We start from the raw sequence: 14,056 nt of genomic DNA, 5'->3' as shown, positions 1-14,056 counted from the left end.
CTGGGCTCTAGTAGCTCACCCCTTTCCCTTAACCCCCAGGCTTGCAGGTTCGGGATAGACCAGGATGTCAGAAAGAGTAAAGGTTCTTTGGATATAATAGTTAGTAGTGGACATGAGAAAATAATGAAAGGCAATGTAATGTAAAAGTATTGTATTTAAATGTTATGATGTTTAGTATTGTGCTTGGCCCTAATGTTATGTTAATCCCCTTTTGTACATGATCGTTATAAAATGTTTTAATGTTAAGAAATGTTAGACCAAGCTTGATGTATGATATGATGTCCCATTAGAGCATTTGATGAGGGCTCTTGTGTAGGGTTTATGTTATGGTTATGTTGCATGCACAGGTCAAGCTTGGTGAATGAAAAAGTTTAAAATTTTTATGTAAATGTATGATCATGTATGGGATTATCAGATATGACAGGTTGTATGTTAGGCTTGCTACGGGTCCCCGTGACCTTAAGTCGATCTGGATCCTAGAGCCGATAGCGGTCCGATTTTGGATCGTTACAGTTATATTTTTTTCTCTTAGAGGCATTCGTCAAGGAGACCCATTATCACCTTATCTTTTTATTCTTGTGGCAGAGGGTCTTTCTCATGCTATTAAAAGCTCTTCCTTGTAAGGTTTATCTGTGTCTAGCCAAGGTCCCTCAATTTCTCATCTTCTTTTTGCGAATGACTCCATTCTATTCTCTCAAGCAAGCATTGCACAAGCTGAGATCATCAAGGCCATTCTTCATTAATATTCCACAACAAGTGATCAATCCATTAATTTGGTAAAATCAACTATCTGTTTTAGCCCTGATACTCCTATTGATATCAAGCAGCAGATCTCTAATCTTCTCAACATTCAGAATTTGGAGTTTCAAGATCGCTTTCTTGGCCTCCCTACTCAATTTCAAAGATCAAGAGTGCACACTTTAGACTTTATTTGTGAGTGAATTGACAAAAAATAGTGAATTGACAAAAAATGCTCCGACTGGAAAGATAAACTTTTTTCCAAAAGAGGAAAAGAAGTACTCATTAAAGCTGTCACTTCTGCTATCCCGGTGTTTGCCATGCCATATTTTTGGTTTCCAGTATCCCTTTAACAAAATTAATAGTGTTGTGGCAAACTTCTGGTGGGTCAAATTAAAGATGAAAAGAAGATTCATTGGGCACCTTGGTCCAAACTTTGTAATGCCAAGGGAGAGGGAGGCTTGGGGTTCAGAGACATGATTAGCTTCAATGGGCCTTACTTGCAAAACAGGGTCGGCGGATCTTATCTAATCCTAGCTCCTTGCTTGCTCAACTGCTTAAAGGTAAATATTTTTCGAACTCATCCTTTTTACAAGCTGCTCAGTGGAGGAGAGCTTCTTGGGGTTGGCAAAGCATGCTTTGGGGAAGAGAGGTTATTAAACAAGGTTTGAGATGGCAAGTTGGGAATGGAGAAAGCATATCATGCAAAGAGGATTGATGGTTGCATACCTTATTTCCTCATAAACCTAAGGTGCTGGAGAATCATGATATCAATATATGTACAGTGGCTCAGTTGATTAATCATTCCTCACACACTTGGAATTTGCCTACTCTTGAAGCAATTTTTGAAAGAGATGATATTGATCACATCCTTACCATTCCGATTAGTATCTTTTCCCTTGACTGATTGGTTAGTTTGGTATTTCAATAAATATGGAGAATACTCTATTAAATCTGGTTACTGGGTGGCTAGAAGGCTTTCTTAGGACTCTTCACAAAATATGGGGGATCCGGGTCCTTCTTCTTTAGTCCATAACGTGGCGTTTAGAGAAAATTTTAGAGCTGTAATTTTTCAAGCAAAATACGAATTTTCCTTTGGCTTTTATGCTTAGAGAGGTTGCCTTGTAATTTCTTTCTTCATGATCGTATTAGCCATCTAATTGCCATTTTTGTGGTGAAAAAGAAATAATAGATCACATCTTCTTCTCATACCATCATGCTATTGGTATTTGGATTCACTCTCCAATTCATCTTCGATCCTCCCTCTTAGCCAACCAGAATGTGATGGAAAAATGGTCTGAGATTTGCAATACATTGTCTAATCATACCATTGAAAAAGATTTAATCCAGTCATGTGCCTTTCTTCTCTGATTCATATGAAAGGATAAGGATAATTTTGTTTAAGAGAAAGTCCACTGATTTCATCATCTTAGCGGCTATTCATGCACAAGAAGGTTTCAACCAAGCTAATGCTCATTCTTTTCTTCAAGATATATTGCCTTCTCAATTAGTAAAAGGTGGCAGCTGCCTCCCTTGGATTTTTGAAGTTTAATGCCGATGCAACAACAAATAAATATCATAATTGGGGAGCCTTAACGATTATTATTCATAATCATCTAGGCATTTTCTTGGATTAGTGTTATCGTTTGTGGAGTTCCATTATGGACTTCTTATTTCTTGAAAGCATTGCATGCTAGAAAATTTTGTTGCTTACAAAGAATAAAGGTTTTTCAAAAATTATGGTTGAAAAAAATTTGACATTTGTCATTGATTTTTGTGAAGGAAGTCCGGCCTTTATGCATATTAAAAATATCATGAATAATATTTGTGTTTTAGCTAGACTTTTTCCCTCGATCTTTTTTTAATCAAGCTGCACATTATTTAGATAGGATGTTCATTTTAAATGGCTCTTTCAAATGTAATAGATTCTATCAAATGAATTTTATATTTTCTTCTTTGTTTTCTTAAGGTTTTATAAATTATCTTTAGAGAAAAAAAAATCCAAAACTCTCTTATTAGCTATTTAGTAAATGAAACTAAAGCTTAAGAAATTAAATTATTTAAATTTAAAGAAAATGCCTTCAAAAGAATTAAAAGAAAACGTGTACTTAATTTTATACAAAGTAAAGGTCGCTTTGTTAAAAAAATAAATAATATGATTTAATGTAATTTTGTAATCAGCTCTTTAAATTTATGTAAAATGATATTTTTCATAAATTAATTAATTGTGAAAATTTTTTTTTATAATTTAAAGTCAAAGTGAAATTTATTCATTAAAAAAATATAATATATATTGATATTATAAACTATTAATTACAACTAGTGACTTAAGTTAGTCAGTCATTTAAAATTTTATATTTAAAATTTGTGATTTTAATTAAAATTATTGAATTTTATAGATATTAAAAAAACATGATGAATTAATATAATTTTACGACTTAGCTTAAAGTATTTTTGTTAAAATAATATTGTTTTCTATATAGTAATTAATTATAAATTTGCTTAATTGAAAAAAAAAATTCACAAAGAAAAAAAACATAGAACATTTTTATAGCAATACTAAATCATATATTTGTTAAAAATAATAATCAAATATGATATAACGTGTTACATTTAAGATTTATAATTTTAGTTCACATTATAAAATTCTATAGAAAAAATTAAGATTTTAATATTATTTGATATTTAATATAATTAATGAATAAGCTACTATATTTAATGGATATTAAAATTTTATTTTATGATTTTAATAAAATTTATCACATATAATATATAACAAAAGCTTTAAAATAATATTATATGTTTTGTAAATATAAAAAGTTTTACTTAATTTGTTATTAAATTAATAAAATTTTCATAATTAATTATTTTATTAAAAAATATTATATTACAAAATTTATCTTGTTTTTTACTCAAAAAATATATATATATATTTTTAAATTCTTACTTTTCATTTCAGTAGCAAACCCCTCTCCCCTCTTTGAGAAAAAAAAGGGAAAAAACCCTCTCCGCTCTCCATATCACATATTAGGGTTTTGTCCTTTTGGTGTTCACATTTCACATAGCTTACTGAACCATACACAGCACGCACGCAAATCAGCGAGATGTGGAGATCCATTGCTGCCAAATCCCAACAATTAGTGCGGAATTTGGGTGCAACGAGGAACCACGACAAGGTAAGGGTTTCCTTGCTTCCTTATACAAACTGTAGATTTCTTGCGCACTCGTCCGTGAACATCGAAGAATTCCCGTCCGTAAACGATTCTTCAGCAGTTTTAAAGGAAAATAGCGACACCCAATTCCAGAGTTTTGCTTCTGAAGGGGATATTGGTGGTATAACAGAGCAGTTTTCACAAGCTTTAGGTGAAAATGGCAACTGCCAGATAGAGAATTTTGCTCCTGAGAGTGCTGACATTGGCACGCTAGATCAGCTCTCCGGAGGTTTAGTCGAGGAAGGTGAGGGGGGAAAAGAAGAGGGAGGGGCTTATAAGATAGACTCGGAGAAATTAGAGGATGTACTGTCTTTGTTACAGAGCAGTTTTGATGAATCCTTAGAATCAAATCTTGATAGTTTGGGTTTGGATTTACACGAGGAGTTTGTAGTGAAAGTGCTAGAAACCCCACTTGTTTTAGGTGATAATTTGATCAGGTTTTTCAAGTGGGCGATTCAGGAGCCAGATGTCAATGTGACTACCCATGTAATTGATGTGCTTGTTCAAGCTATCTGTAGTGACCTTAGAAAGAAAGATGCATATGCGATGTGGGATTTAGTTAGAGAGGTTGCGGAGAAGCGTAATGTTGTGCTGAATTTGGAGATTCTTAATCGGTTGATTGCTTTGTTTTCAAAGCTGGGAAAAGGGAAGGCGGCTTTAGAGGTTTTCAACAAGTTTGGGGACTTTGGGTGTGTCCCGGATTCAGAGACCTACTATTATACAATTGAAGCCCTTAGTAGGCGATCCTTTTTTGACTGGGCTTGGTCTGTTTGTGAGCAGATGATCAATGCAGAAGCCCTACCTGACAGTGAGAAAGTTGGTAAGATTATCAAATGGTTTTGTAAAGGGAGCAGGGCAAGTGATGCTCATATGGTTTATATGCTGGCAAAGGAGAAAAACAAGTATCCACCTCAGTCTGCAGTCAATTTTTTGATCAGTTTGCTCTCCCAGAAAGATGAAACAGTCAAATTGTCTTTGAATATGTTGGATTCATTCTCTGGAGAAACACGGAAGTATGCAATCAAGCCCTTCTCATCTGTTATTCGCAGTTTGTGTAGGATCAAAGATTTTGATGGAGTAAAAGTGTTACTAACTAAGATGATTGATGAGGGACCGCCTCCTGGAAATGCTGTTTTCAATTCTATTATCAATGGATATTCCAAGTGTGGAGATATGAAAGAGGCAATAGAGATGAAAAATTTGATGGAAAGGAGGGGACTGAAACCGGATCTTTTCACTTATACAGTTATTATGAGTGGTTATGCAAGTAGTGGTCAGATGGAAGAGGCTTGCAAAATACTGTCTGAAGCCAAAAAGAAGCACTCTAAGTTGAGTCCCGTGACTTACCATACACTTATTCGAGGGTATTGCAAACTTGAACAGTTTGACAAGGCTTTGGAGTTATTAGCAGAGATGAAGGACTTTGGGGTCCAACCTAATGTAGATGAGTACAATAAGTTGATCCAATCCCTATGCTTAAAGGCCTTAGATTGGGAAACAGCAGAGAAGCTGATGGAGAAAATGGAGGATGGCCGTAATCTAAATGGGATCACAAGAGGCCTTATAAGGGCAGTCAAGGAGCTGGAGGGGGAGGGGTTTGAGAAAGAAGCAAGTGTTGACGCCTGAATCATTTCTTGGTATGGGTGCCACATGCTGATGTTCAATATTTGAATCTGTAGTATTTTTTTAAGATGACTTTTCTTCATGAGATAATGATTGAAGCTCTCCAATTTTCCTTTTGTTATGCGTTCAATCTCTCTGCACACTAATCAGATTGAAAGGGAAGTTTCAATTTGGTTTTTTTGTGAACTATTTCTTTGACGCTCTTGATTGTGAGGAAAGTGCGTGAAATGTCCATCTAAGTTGGATATACCTCTGCTTCATGTCGGAACAGAAACAAATTGCCTGTGTTTCCGTTAGTCTGAATTTTAATTTTGTCTAATAAATGGATCCATTTACGTTTAGCTGAGTAGGGTATATTGAATACATTCCCATCATTAGAAATGCGTCTCCGTTTGGATTTTGTTAATTCGTTTTAGAAATGGGTATTGCGGGAATAGATGGACTTGCTTATGCATTACAGCTTTTTAGAGGATATGCTTTTTAAATACATTCAATTTATTTATAAGCACTTTCTTCTTGGATTGTATTTTATCCTTCCTTTTGAAAGTCGCTTTGCCCTTAGATTGGAGATTATATGGAATATTAAGCACAGAATGATAATACCATTGCAGATATATGGAGTTGTCTCGTAGATTTTCATCAGGGCTGCAAGATCTATCTTTTAGCTTTATGCAATTGCATTTCTATGCTTTTTTTTTTAAAAAAAAAAAAAAGGCTCTATTTGCTTTTCTAATAATACCTCATCTATGCTGGGAATGTATAGCTGTATATCTTAAAGCATTGTTGGTTTCTGAGGTAGGAAGAAGTGTTGCTTTGACATTCTTAATTTTACACTGGATCTGATAAATTGTCTTCCTATGACATGTGGCCTTTTAACATTTGCTTTGGATATGCCAAGTTGCTCAGCCTTATGCGTTCTATGTTCTAGTTTGCAGCTTGAGATGATAAACTGGGCGTATTGGTTATCAAGCCCCATAATCAATTTTACGGACTCCAAGTTAAGTAGATTGACCAAAGATGATTTGGTTCGACTTGATATTCGTGGGTCTAATGATTTTCAACTGAGCAGCACAGCGAACCAACGACTTGAAAGCAGATTTCTAACCGCCGATTCTTATTATTTTTGGTGAATAAACGAAATTTAGCAGTACAATTTCACAATTTCTGGTCACTTAGTACTGCTATGTTATGTGTGCGGTGTGCTCCGGTTCAGGCGCTCATGCAAACCGCTAAAACTACGGGTTGAATTCGGGGCTAGGGTTCACAATCAGAAGGGGTTCGGTTCATCATGGTTTTAGTACAATTTCAATTTTAATTTTGGTTTGATTCTGATTTAAGCAATTTGATAGTTAAAATAAATTTAAATTAAACTAGCGATTCAATTTTATAGGCAGCTCGAATGTTTGATTTTAGATTAAATGGGGAAGGCACAATAACTGGCCTCCTTCCTCCTGGACCTGGGGCTGGTTCTGACTGTGGTTTTGATTGGGCCAGTTGTCGTCTGATGATGAATTCATATTGGTGCATGGCCCTTGATAAAATTGGTGATCATTTTGCCGGTGGATAATTCTTCATATGCAATTCTGACTAAAATCGCAGCTTTGAAATGTTGAATTATAGGTAATTTTAATTTAAATTAGACAATAAAAAAAAAGTTTCCTTTTTTTGTTATAAAAAATATTTTTCATAGATCTGACGGAACTTTTAACTTTTGTTTGTGCCTTATTAAATAGACTCTTTAAAGTTCAAAGTATAGATTTTAACTCCTTATTTTTCTTTGAAACTCTAGGTCTATAAATAGTATCAAGTTGTTGAAAGAATAATATATCATGATGTTTCTTTGTTGAACAATTATTGTCCAAAAATTTATTTTTCTTTGCTCAAATCACTCCGAACAAAAGTATCCAATTCTTTATATTGTTTCTCTATTAAGAAAATTTATAATATATTTTTTCCCATTACTTATGAACGAACTATCAAATTTCTATTTTTAGCTCTCTCTATTTTTTAGAGCGAGTTTCTCTTTTGTCCTAGTCTTTCTTCCACTTGTACAACAGATTTTTTGCCCTATCGTGGAAGAGGCAAGGGAAACAGCTCTTGGCACCTTCCAGACTATGAGTTTGCTCCTCCCCACCTCTGGTGGGTTGTAAATAGTTGTGTTTTGGATTTGATTTGTTGGGTTGAAGACTCTTATATGCAAGGTGAGGAGATATATATGGTCTGTTGATAGTGACGAACGATGCCTCCTTGCTTGATGGTTTGTTTTTTTTTTTTTTTTTTTTTTTTTTTTGGTTTTTTTTTTCCCCTTTTAGGATTCTGAGAGAACTCAGATCTTGCTTCTCTATACTTTTTTAATTTAAAACCTAGAGTGTAGAAAGCAAGCTTCTGGCAGCATCTTGTTGAACAGGAGACTGTTCCAAAAGGCACGAGTGAGATGTTCATGAGCTCTGTCGCCTCCGCTTCCGCATTTGCTGTTGATTTGTGGTTGTCTTTATTAGTTTTTTTTTTTTGAACTGGCTTTTTTCTTGACAAAGTCTCAAACGTCCAATCACGATCTTTAGCTTTCGGCTATCCTCCTTTAGGCTTCGGATCATCCCCATTAATGGCTCTCCCATACTGGGTAGATTGCAGATGGAGGAGCAACACTGCACGTGTGTTTCTTCTGGTTTTAGCCGAGTTATTTCCGTTGATTCGGTTATTCCCATTTCTCTTAGCGGGTTCGTGGGGATTGGGCTTCCTTCTCTTGTTATTATATGGGCTTTAGTTAGGTGGTTATGGGCCTAGGATTGACTTTGAATTCTTATACTCTTACTCTTATTAATGGAGGATTGACTTTGAATTCCTATACTATTACTCTTATTAATGGATTAATTTTTTCTTCTGAAAAAATATCAAATTTCTGTTAAAAAGAAAGTTATCAGGCAGTTACAGCTGCTGAATAATATACAAATAAGTTATCTAATGTGAAGATTAATCTATTATAATAGTGATTATAATAGCTAGAAATAATTTAGGAAGGCATTGTGCAATTTCCAAGCAAGAGGGAACAGTATATGCTATGCAGACGTGCTTTAAGAATTGACTGAGCTTCTTTCAAAATAAATAAATAAAATATACCGAGCTTATTTCTATGGCAGTTGATGAGAAACGTAATCAATTGATGAGAAAATTTGAAGGGTGGCGACGCCATTGACAGAATGGAAAATAGAAGCATTGGTCTCCAGAAATGTCATTTTCTGTAAGAATATTGCAAGATACAGAGTCTTGAGTGCGTTAGACCTTTATTGGTATCGAGTTTTGACCGCTTCAATGTCTTTGCTCCAATTTCCAAGCAACAATCGAAGTATCCACCACGACCGTTTAGCAAGAAAAAGATAGATGAAGACTAAACACTAGTCTGCCAGATATTAGCATTTTATTATATGGTTAATTAGTTGAGTGATATTCAATAATCAGTTCAATTAATGTTGCAGAGGGTTCTTTGGCTGCTACCCCTTTAAATAAAGATCGTTTCTGATTAGCGAAGGCAAGTATGGCAAAAATGCATAAGCATAACCCCTCACACTTCCTCCTCCTCATCCTCCTCCACTTTTATCTACTTCCTTTGCTTGTTTCCGCGGCCACCAATTTCACTGCAGGTTGTATTGAGATTAAGAGGAAAGCACTTGTTCAATTCAAACAAGGTCTTCAAGATCCATCGGGTCGGCTTTCTTCTTGGGTTGGTGAAGATTGTTTTCAATGGAATGGTGTGAGATGCAGCGCACAGACAGATGTCGTAATCCAGCTTGACCTTAGAAATCCGTACAACCTTACTTATCCCGTATATCTCATGTTCGGAAGTGAGGCAGAAGCTTATAACCATTCCTGTCTGCGGGGCCAAATTACTCCTTCTTTGCTTGATCTGAAACACTTGATGTATTTAGATTTGAGCATAAACAATTTTCAGGGAGTTCAAATTCCTGATTTCATTGGTTCATTTGAGGAGTTGATATATCTTAATCTTTCTCATGCATCATTTGCTGGAATGATTCCCCCTCATCTTGGAAACCTCTCAAATTTGCAATTATCTTGATCTTTTTCCATATTCATACACTAATCCCAATCCTAAAAGCATTTGGGTTTCTGATGCCAACTGGATTTCTGGACTCTCTTCTCTAAAGTACCTGAACCTGGCAAGCGTAAACCTTAGCTTAGTATCAGCCAGCAGGGTGCAAGCTTTGACTAGCCTCCTTTCTCTTGTAGAGTTGCATTTGCCAGGTAGTGATCTTCGCAGATTCCCTCAATTCCTTCCAGCTGTAAATTTCACTTCTTTGCTGGTCCTCCATGTTTACAACAATCATATACCTCATTGGCTATTCAATATCAGTGGTCTTGTGGACCTTAACCTTGTGAATTCTGAAATTAGGGGTCCGCTATCCACTAATGCCTGGAGAAACCTCTGTAACTTGCAAGGTTTAGACTTAAGTTACAATGAATTTAGTGGTGAAATGGTTGAACTCATAGACAGCTTGTCTGAATGCAGTAACCGTAGCCTAAAGATATTACACTTGGGTTGTAACAATTTGAGTGGCCAGATTCCTGAGTCATTAGGACACTTCCGGAGCTTGAAGTCCCTCAGGCTTTTTGGGAATTCATTCTTAGGTTCAGTTCCGACATCCATTGAGAGGTTACCCTTTTTGGAGGACTTGGACCTCTCTGCCAATAAATTGAGCGGAACTATACCAGAAAGCATAGGGAAACTTGAGGCTTTAACTTACTTGGATCTCTTTGGGAATCCTTGGGTGGCAACATATCTGAGGTTCATTTCCTGACCCTCAAAAATTTAAAATGTCTTTCATTATCTTCTGTAAACAAGTCCTTGGCATTTGATGTGAGACGAGAGTGGGTTCCCCCTTTTAGCCTACAGGTCATCTTAGTCAATGATTGCCAAATGGGTCCCAAATTTCCGACATGGCTTGAAACTCAAAAGGAATTAGTGAGGGTAACCCTTATTGGAGTTTCAATTTCAGATTCAATACCTAGCTGGTTTTGGAACTTAACTCCACAGTTTAAGTGGTTGGAGCTAATTTAAAACAACCAATTACATGGAATGCTTCCAGATTCACTTAGCTTTTCACCAGAAGCAGTGAGAGTGGATCTAATCTTTTAGAGGGTCCTATGCCGCTTTTTTCTAATGTTCAATCTGTGTCTTTCAGTAACAACTTGATTTCAGGACCATTCCCTTGAACATTAGCCAAAAAATGTCAATGGTGCTTATCTTGGAACTTTCTGGGAACTCTTTAACTGGAGAAATCCCGTCTTCTTTAAATGAAATGAAGAAATTGACTACTCTTGATCTCTCAAACAATCAATTGTCTGGGGAGATCCATAACCATTGGAAAGGTTTGAAACAGTTGGATACCACTGATTTATCCAACAACAAACTCTGTGGTGGCATCCCAAGCTCCATGTGCTCACTACTTCTGCTTCAGTTAGTGAAATTAACTAGCAACAATCTTTCTGGAGATTTGTCCCAGTCGTTGCAGAACTGCACACATGTAGCAACACTTGATCTTAAAGAAAATCGGTTCACTGGAAATATACCAGATTGGATTGGTGAAAGGCTATTGTCAGTGACAATACTCAATCTACGAGTCAATCTACTCAATGGAAGTATTCCTGAAAGCATTTGTCACCTTCCTGAACTCCATATCTTGGACCTTGCTCTTAATAATTTATCAGGGCCAATCCCACCATGTTTGGGCAATCTAAGTGGCTTGAATTCCTTCAAACCTTACCATGTAGTGACAAATCGTGTTGTCTACTCACAGGAAATAGAGTTGTATGTGAAGGGAAGAGAAGTTGAATATACCAAGATACTTCCTGTGGTGAATGCTATAGATCTCTCAGGAAATCATCTAAAAGGACAAATACCAGCTGGCATAAGTAATCTGTCATATATTGGTTTTTTAAATTTATCATGGAATCAGTTGACTGGAGAGATACCCCTAGATATTGGAGACCTGAATCGTTTAGAATCTCTTGACCTCTGTTGCAACCAACTTTCCGGTCCAATTCCTTCAAGCATGCCTTCTATGACCTCCCTGAACTACTCTAACTCATCCTACAATAACTAGTCGGGGCCAATTCCATCGACCAACCAGTTCCAAACCCTTGTTGATCCCTCCATTTATAAGGGCAATTCGAGACTTTGTGGCTTTCCATTGCAAACAGTGTTTCGCTTTCACACCAAATGATGAAGATAACGAGGATGAAGGGTCAAGGACAACATCGGTGAAGAAAATGATTGGATAGAAATGACATTCTTCTATGCAGGCCTGGTACCTGGATTTGTGTTTGGGTTTTGGTCTGTCTGTGGAATTTTAATATTTAAGAAACCTTAGAGGGATGCATATTACCGGTTTGTGGAAAGAATGAAAAAGAAGATTTACTTGGCTATTGCAAAATGAATATTGCTTCTTTGTCAAGAGAAAAAAATAGGGAAATATCATCAGGCCACTGCTGCTCCTAGACACTTTTTTTCTCGTTTCATTTTTCCTGGTACTAAGTTTTTTTTTTCCTCCCCTTCCTGAACTTTGCAGATTAATTGGTACCTCCTGTATATGGAGAATGCAGTTATTCAAGATGTGAGCAGTTTTGGAGGAAAAGCAACTGAAGAATGAAGGAGGAAGACAAAATCTTTTATTTTTTTCTTTGAGCTTTTTCAGTTTGTGTATTTGTTTGATATGCTTTTAGTTGTATGGTGTTTTCTCTACTTACTAATTTATGTAGCATACTTGGTTTGAACCTATGTGTTCTAAAATTGTAGTCATATTTGTTAATGGTGCATCCTTTACATTCCAATAAATTTCTTTCATACCTATCTGTAGAACAAGACAAAAAACAAAAAGATTTGCTTCTGATAATTAAGTTTGTTAGTTGATTGATTCATATAATTGTTGGTTCAAACATATAAGCGTGACGGTATTTTTCCCAAGCTTAGGCTCTCTTGAGAATTCAATCTCTCAAATTTCCGAGGTTTTAATCATTCAATTGAAAAAAGAAAGGAAAAATTTCTTTTTCTTTTTTAAAAAATCATTATATATATAACTTTTATTTGAAATGTCTAATTTGAAAGGAATTTAAAAAATAATTTTTCTTAAATTTTTATATTTAACAAAATCAATAATGTAAGAATTAATATTTTTAAATTTTTATGAGAATTAATTTTAGATTAAAAGTAAATTTTACCAAACTAATTAGAATTTTTTTTATTAATTTTGAATTAAAAGTAAATTTTACCAAATCAGTTAGAATTTTGAAAAAAATACTTTACTTAAAATCGTTGACATCAAAATTACTTAATTAATTTTTGAAAACTCTTTTTATTTTTTTTCTTTTATCTTATCTTTTATTTTAATTTTAAATTTATTTTTTAATTAATAATTACTCTTTACACACTATTACAAAATAGTCTTTTAGAATGGAGACAAATAATAAATTTATTACTAATAATTATAATTTAAGTCAAAATTTTATTTGTTCCTAACCCGAGATCCAATAAGAAGTTATGCTCAAAGTATATTTTGGTAAATTTGATTTAGAGAGATTTACAATTTAGTCTCTAGATATTACCATTATTAATAAGTCAGTTCCTGTATTTTTAGAAACCTATTAAAACATTTTTATGTTTTCTTTCCGTCAATAAAATAGTCCTTCCGTTATTTTTTTCGTTAAAATTAGATAAAGGAGAAGAGATAAAAATTTTAAAATCTAATTTTACCCTCAAATAAAATCCTTTATTTAGTCCTTAGATATTGTTATTATTAACAAGTTAGTCCTTACATTTTTAAAAATCTATTAAAATGTTTTTATTTTTTTAATATCTATTAAAACGTCCTTATCATTTCTTTTTATCAATAAAACAGTCTCTATCTTTTCTCATATCTATTAAAACGTCATTATCGTTTCTTTCCATCAACGAAATAGTCCTTCCTCATCGTTTCTTTCCATCAACGAAATCGTCTCTCCCTATATTTTTAGAAATATATTAAAACGTCCTTATCGTTTATGTTTGTCAACAAAATAGTCTCTATCTTTTCTCACATCTATTAAAATGTCCTTATCGTTTCTTTTTGTCAACGAAATAGTCCCTATCTTTTCTTTTCTCCTCCTCCTCCTCCTCCTCCTCCTCCGAAAAAGAAGAAAAAGAAGAAGAAGGAGGAGAAGAAGAAGAGAAAGAAGAAAAAGAAGAAAAAAAAAGAAGAAACAGAAGAAAAAGAAGAAGAAGAAGAAGAAGGAGAAGAAGGAGAAGAAGAAGAAGAAGAGAAAGAAGAAAAAGAAGAAAAAAAAGAAGAAAAAGAAGAAGAAGAAGAAGAAGAAGGAGAAGAAGGAGAAGAAGGAGAAGAAGAAGAAGAGAAAGAAGAAAAAGAAGAAAAAAAGAAGAAAAGAAGAAGAAGGAGAAGAAGAAGAAGAAGAAGAGAAGAAGGAGAAGAAGAAGAAGA

At 34.7% G+C, this 14,056-nt stretch overlaps 1 protein-coding gene and 1 pseudogene across 2 annotated transcripts; both read left to right on the top strand.

Moving 5' to 3' along the window:
• Nucleotides 1-3,700: 3,700 nt before the first annotated feature.
• Nucleotides 3,701-6,961, top strand: LOC110630067 (pentatricopeptide repeat-containing protein At3g02650, mitochondrial). 2 transcript variants are annotated; one of them, XM_021777378.2, is made up of 2 exons: nucleotides 3,701-5,587; nucleotides 6,502-6,961. In XM_021777378.2, the coding sequence occupies exon 1, from the start codon at nucleotides 3,843-3,845 to the stop codon at nucleotides 5,574-5,576; it is 1,734 nt and encodes a 577-aa protein (XP_021633070.1). In that variant the 5' UTR covers nucleotides 3,701-3,842; the 3' UTR covers nucleotides 5,577-5,587; nucleotides 6,502-6,961. The 2 variants fall into 2 exon arrangements, with proteins under 2 accessions (XP_021633070.1, XP_021633071.1); XM_021777379.2 differs by having other exon boundaries at nucleotides 6,509-6,960.
• A 1,996-nt stretch (nucleotides 6,962-8,957) lies between these two features.
• LOC110629789 lies at nucleotides 8,958-12,462 on the top strand (annotated as a pseudogene).
• The last annotated feature ends 1,594 nt before the right edge of the window (nucleotides 12,463-14,056 follow it).

Source organism: Manihot esculenta, chromosome 13 (assembly GCF_001659605.2).
Source record: "Manihot esculenta cultivar AM560-2 chromosome 13, M.esculenta_v8, whole genome shotgun sequence".
NCBI classification, from domain to species: Eukaryota; Viridiplantae; Streptophyta; class Magnoliopsida; order Malpighiales; family Euphorbiaceae; genus Manihot; species Manihot esculenta.
The sequence above is the reverse complement of the archived record's forward strand: the minus strand, read 5'-3'. Positions and strand labels throughout refer to the sequence as shown.

Coding starts and splice junctions, on each gene's coding strand:
- LOC110630067 (XM_021777378.2), top strand. CDS start 3,843: ATGTGGAGATCCATTGCTGCCAAATCCCAACAATTAGTGCGGAATTTG.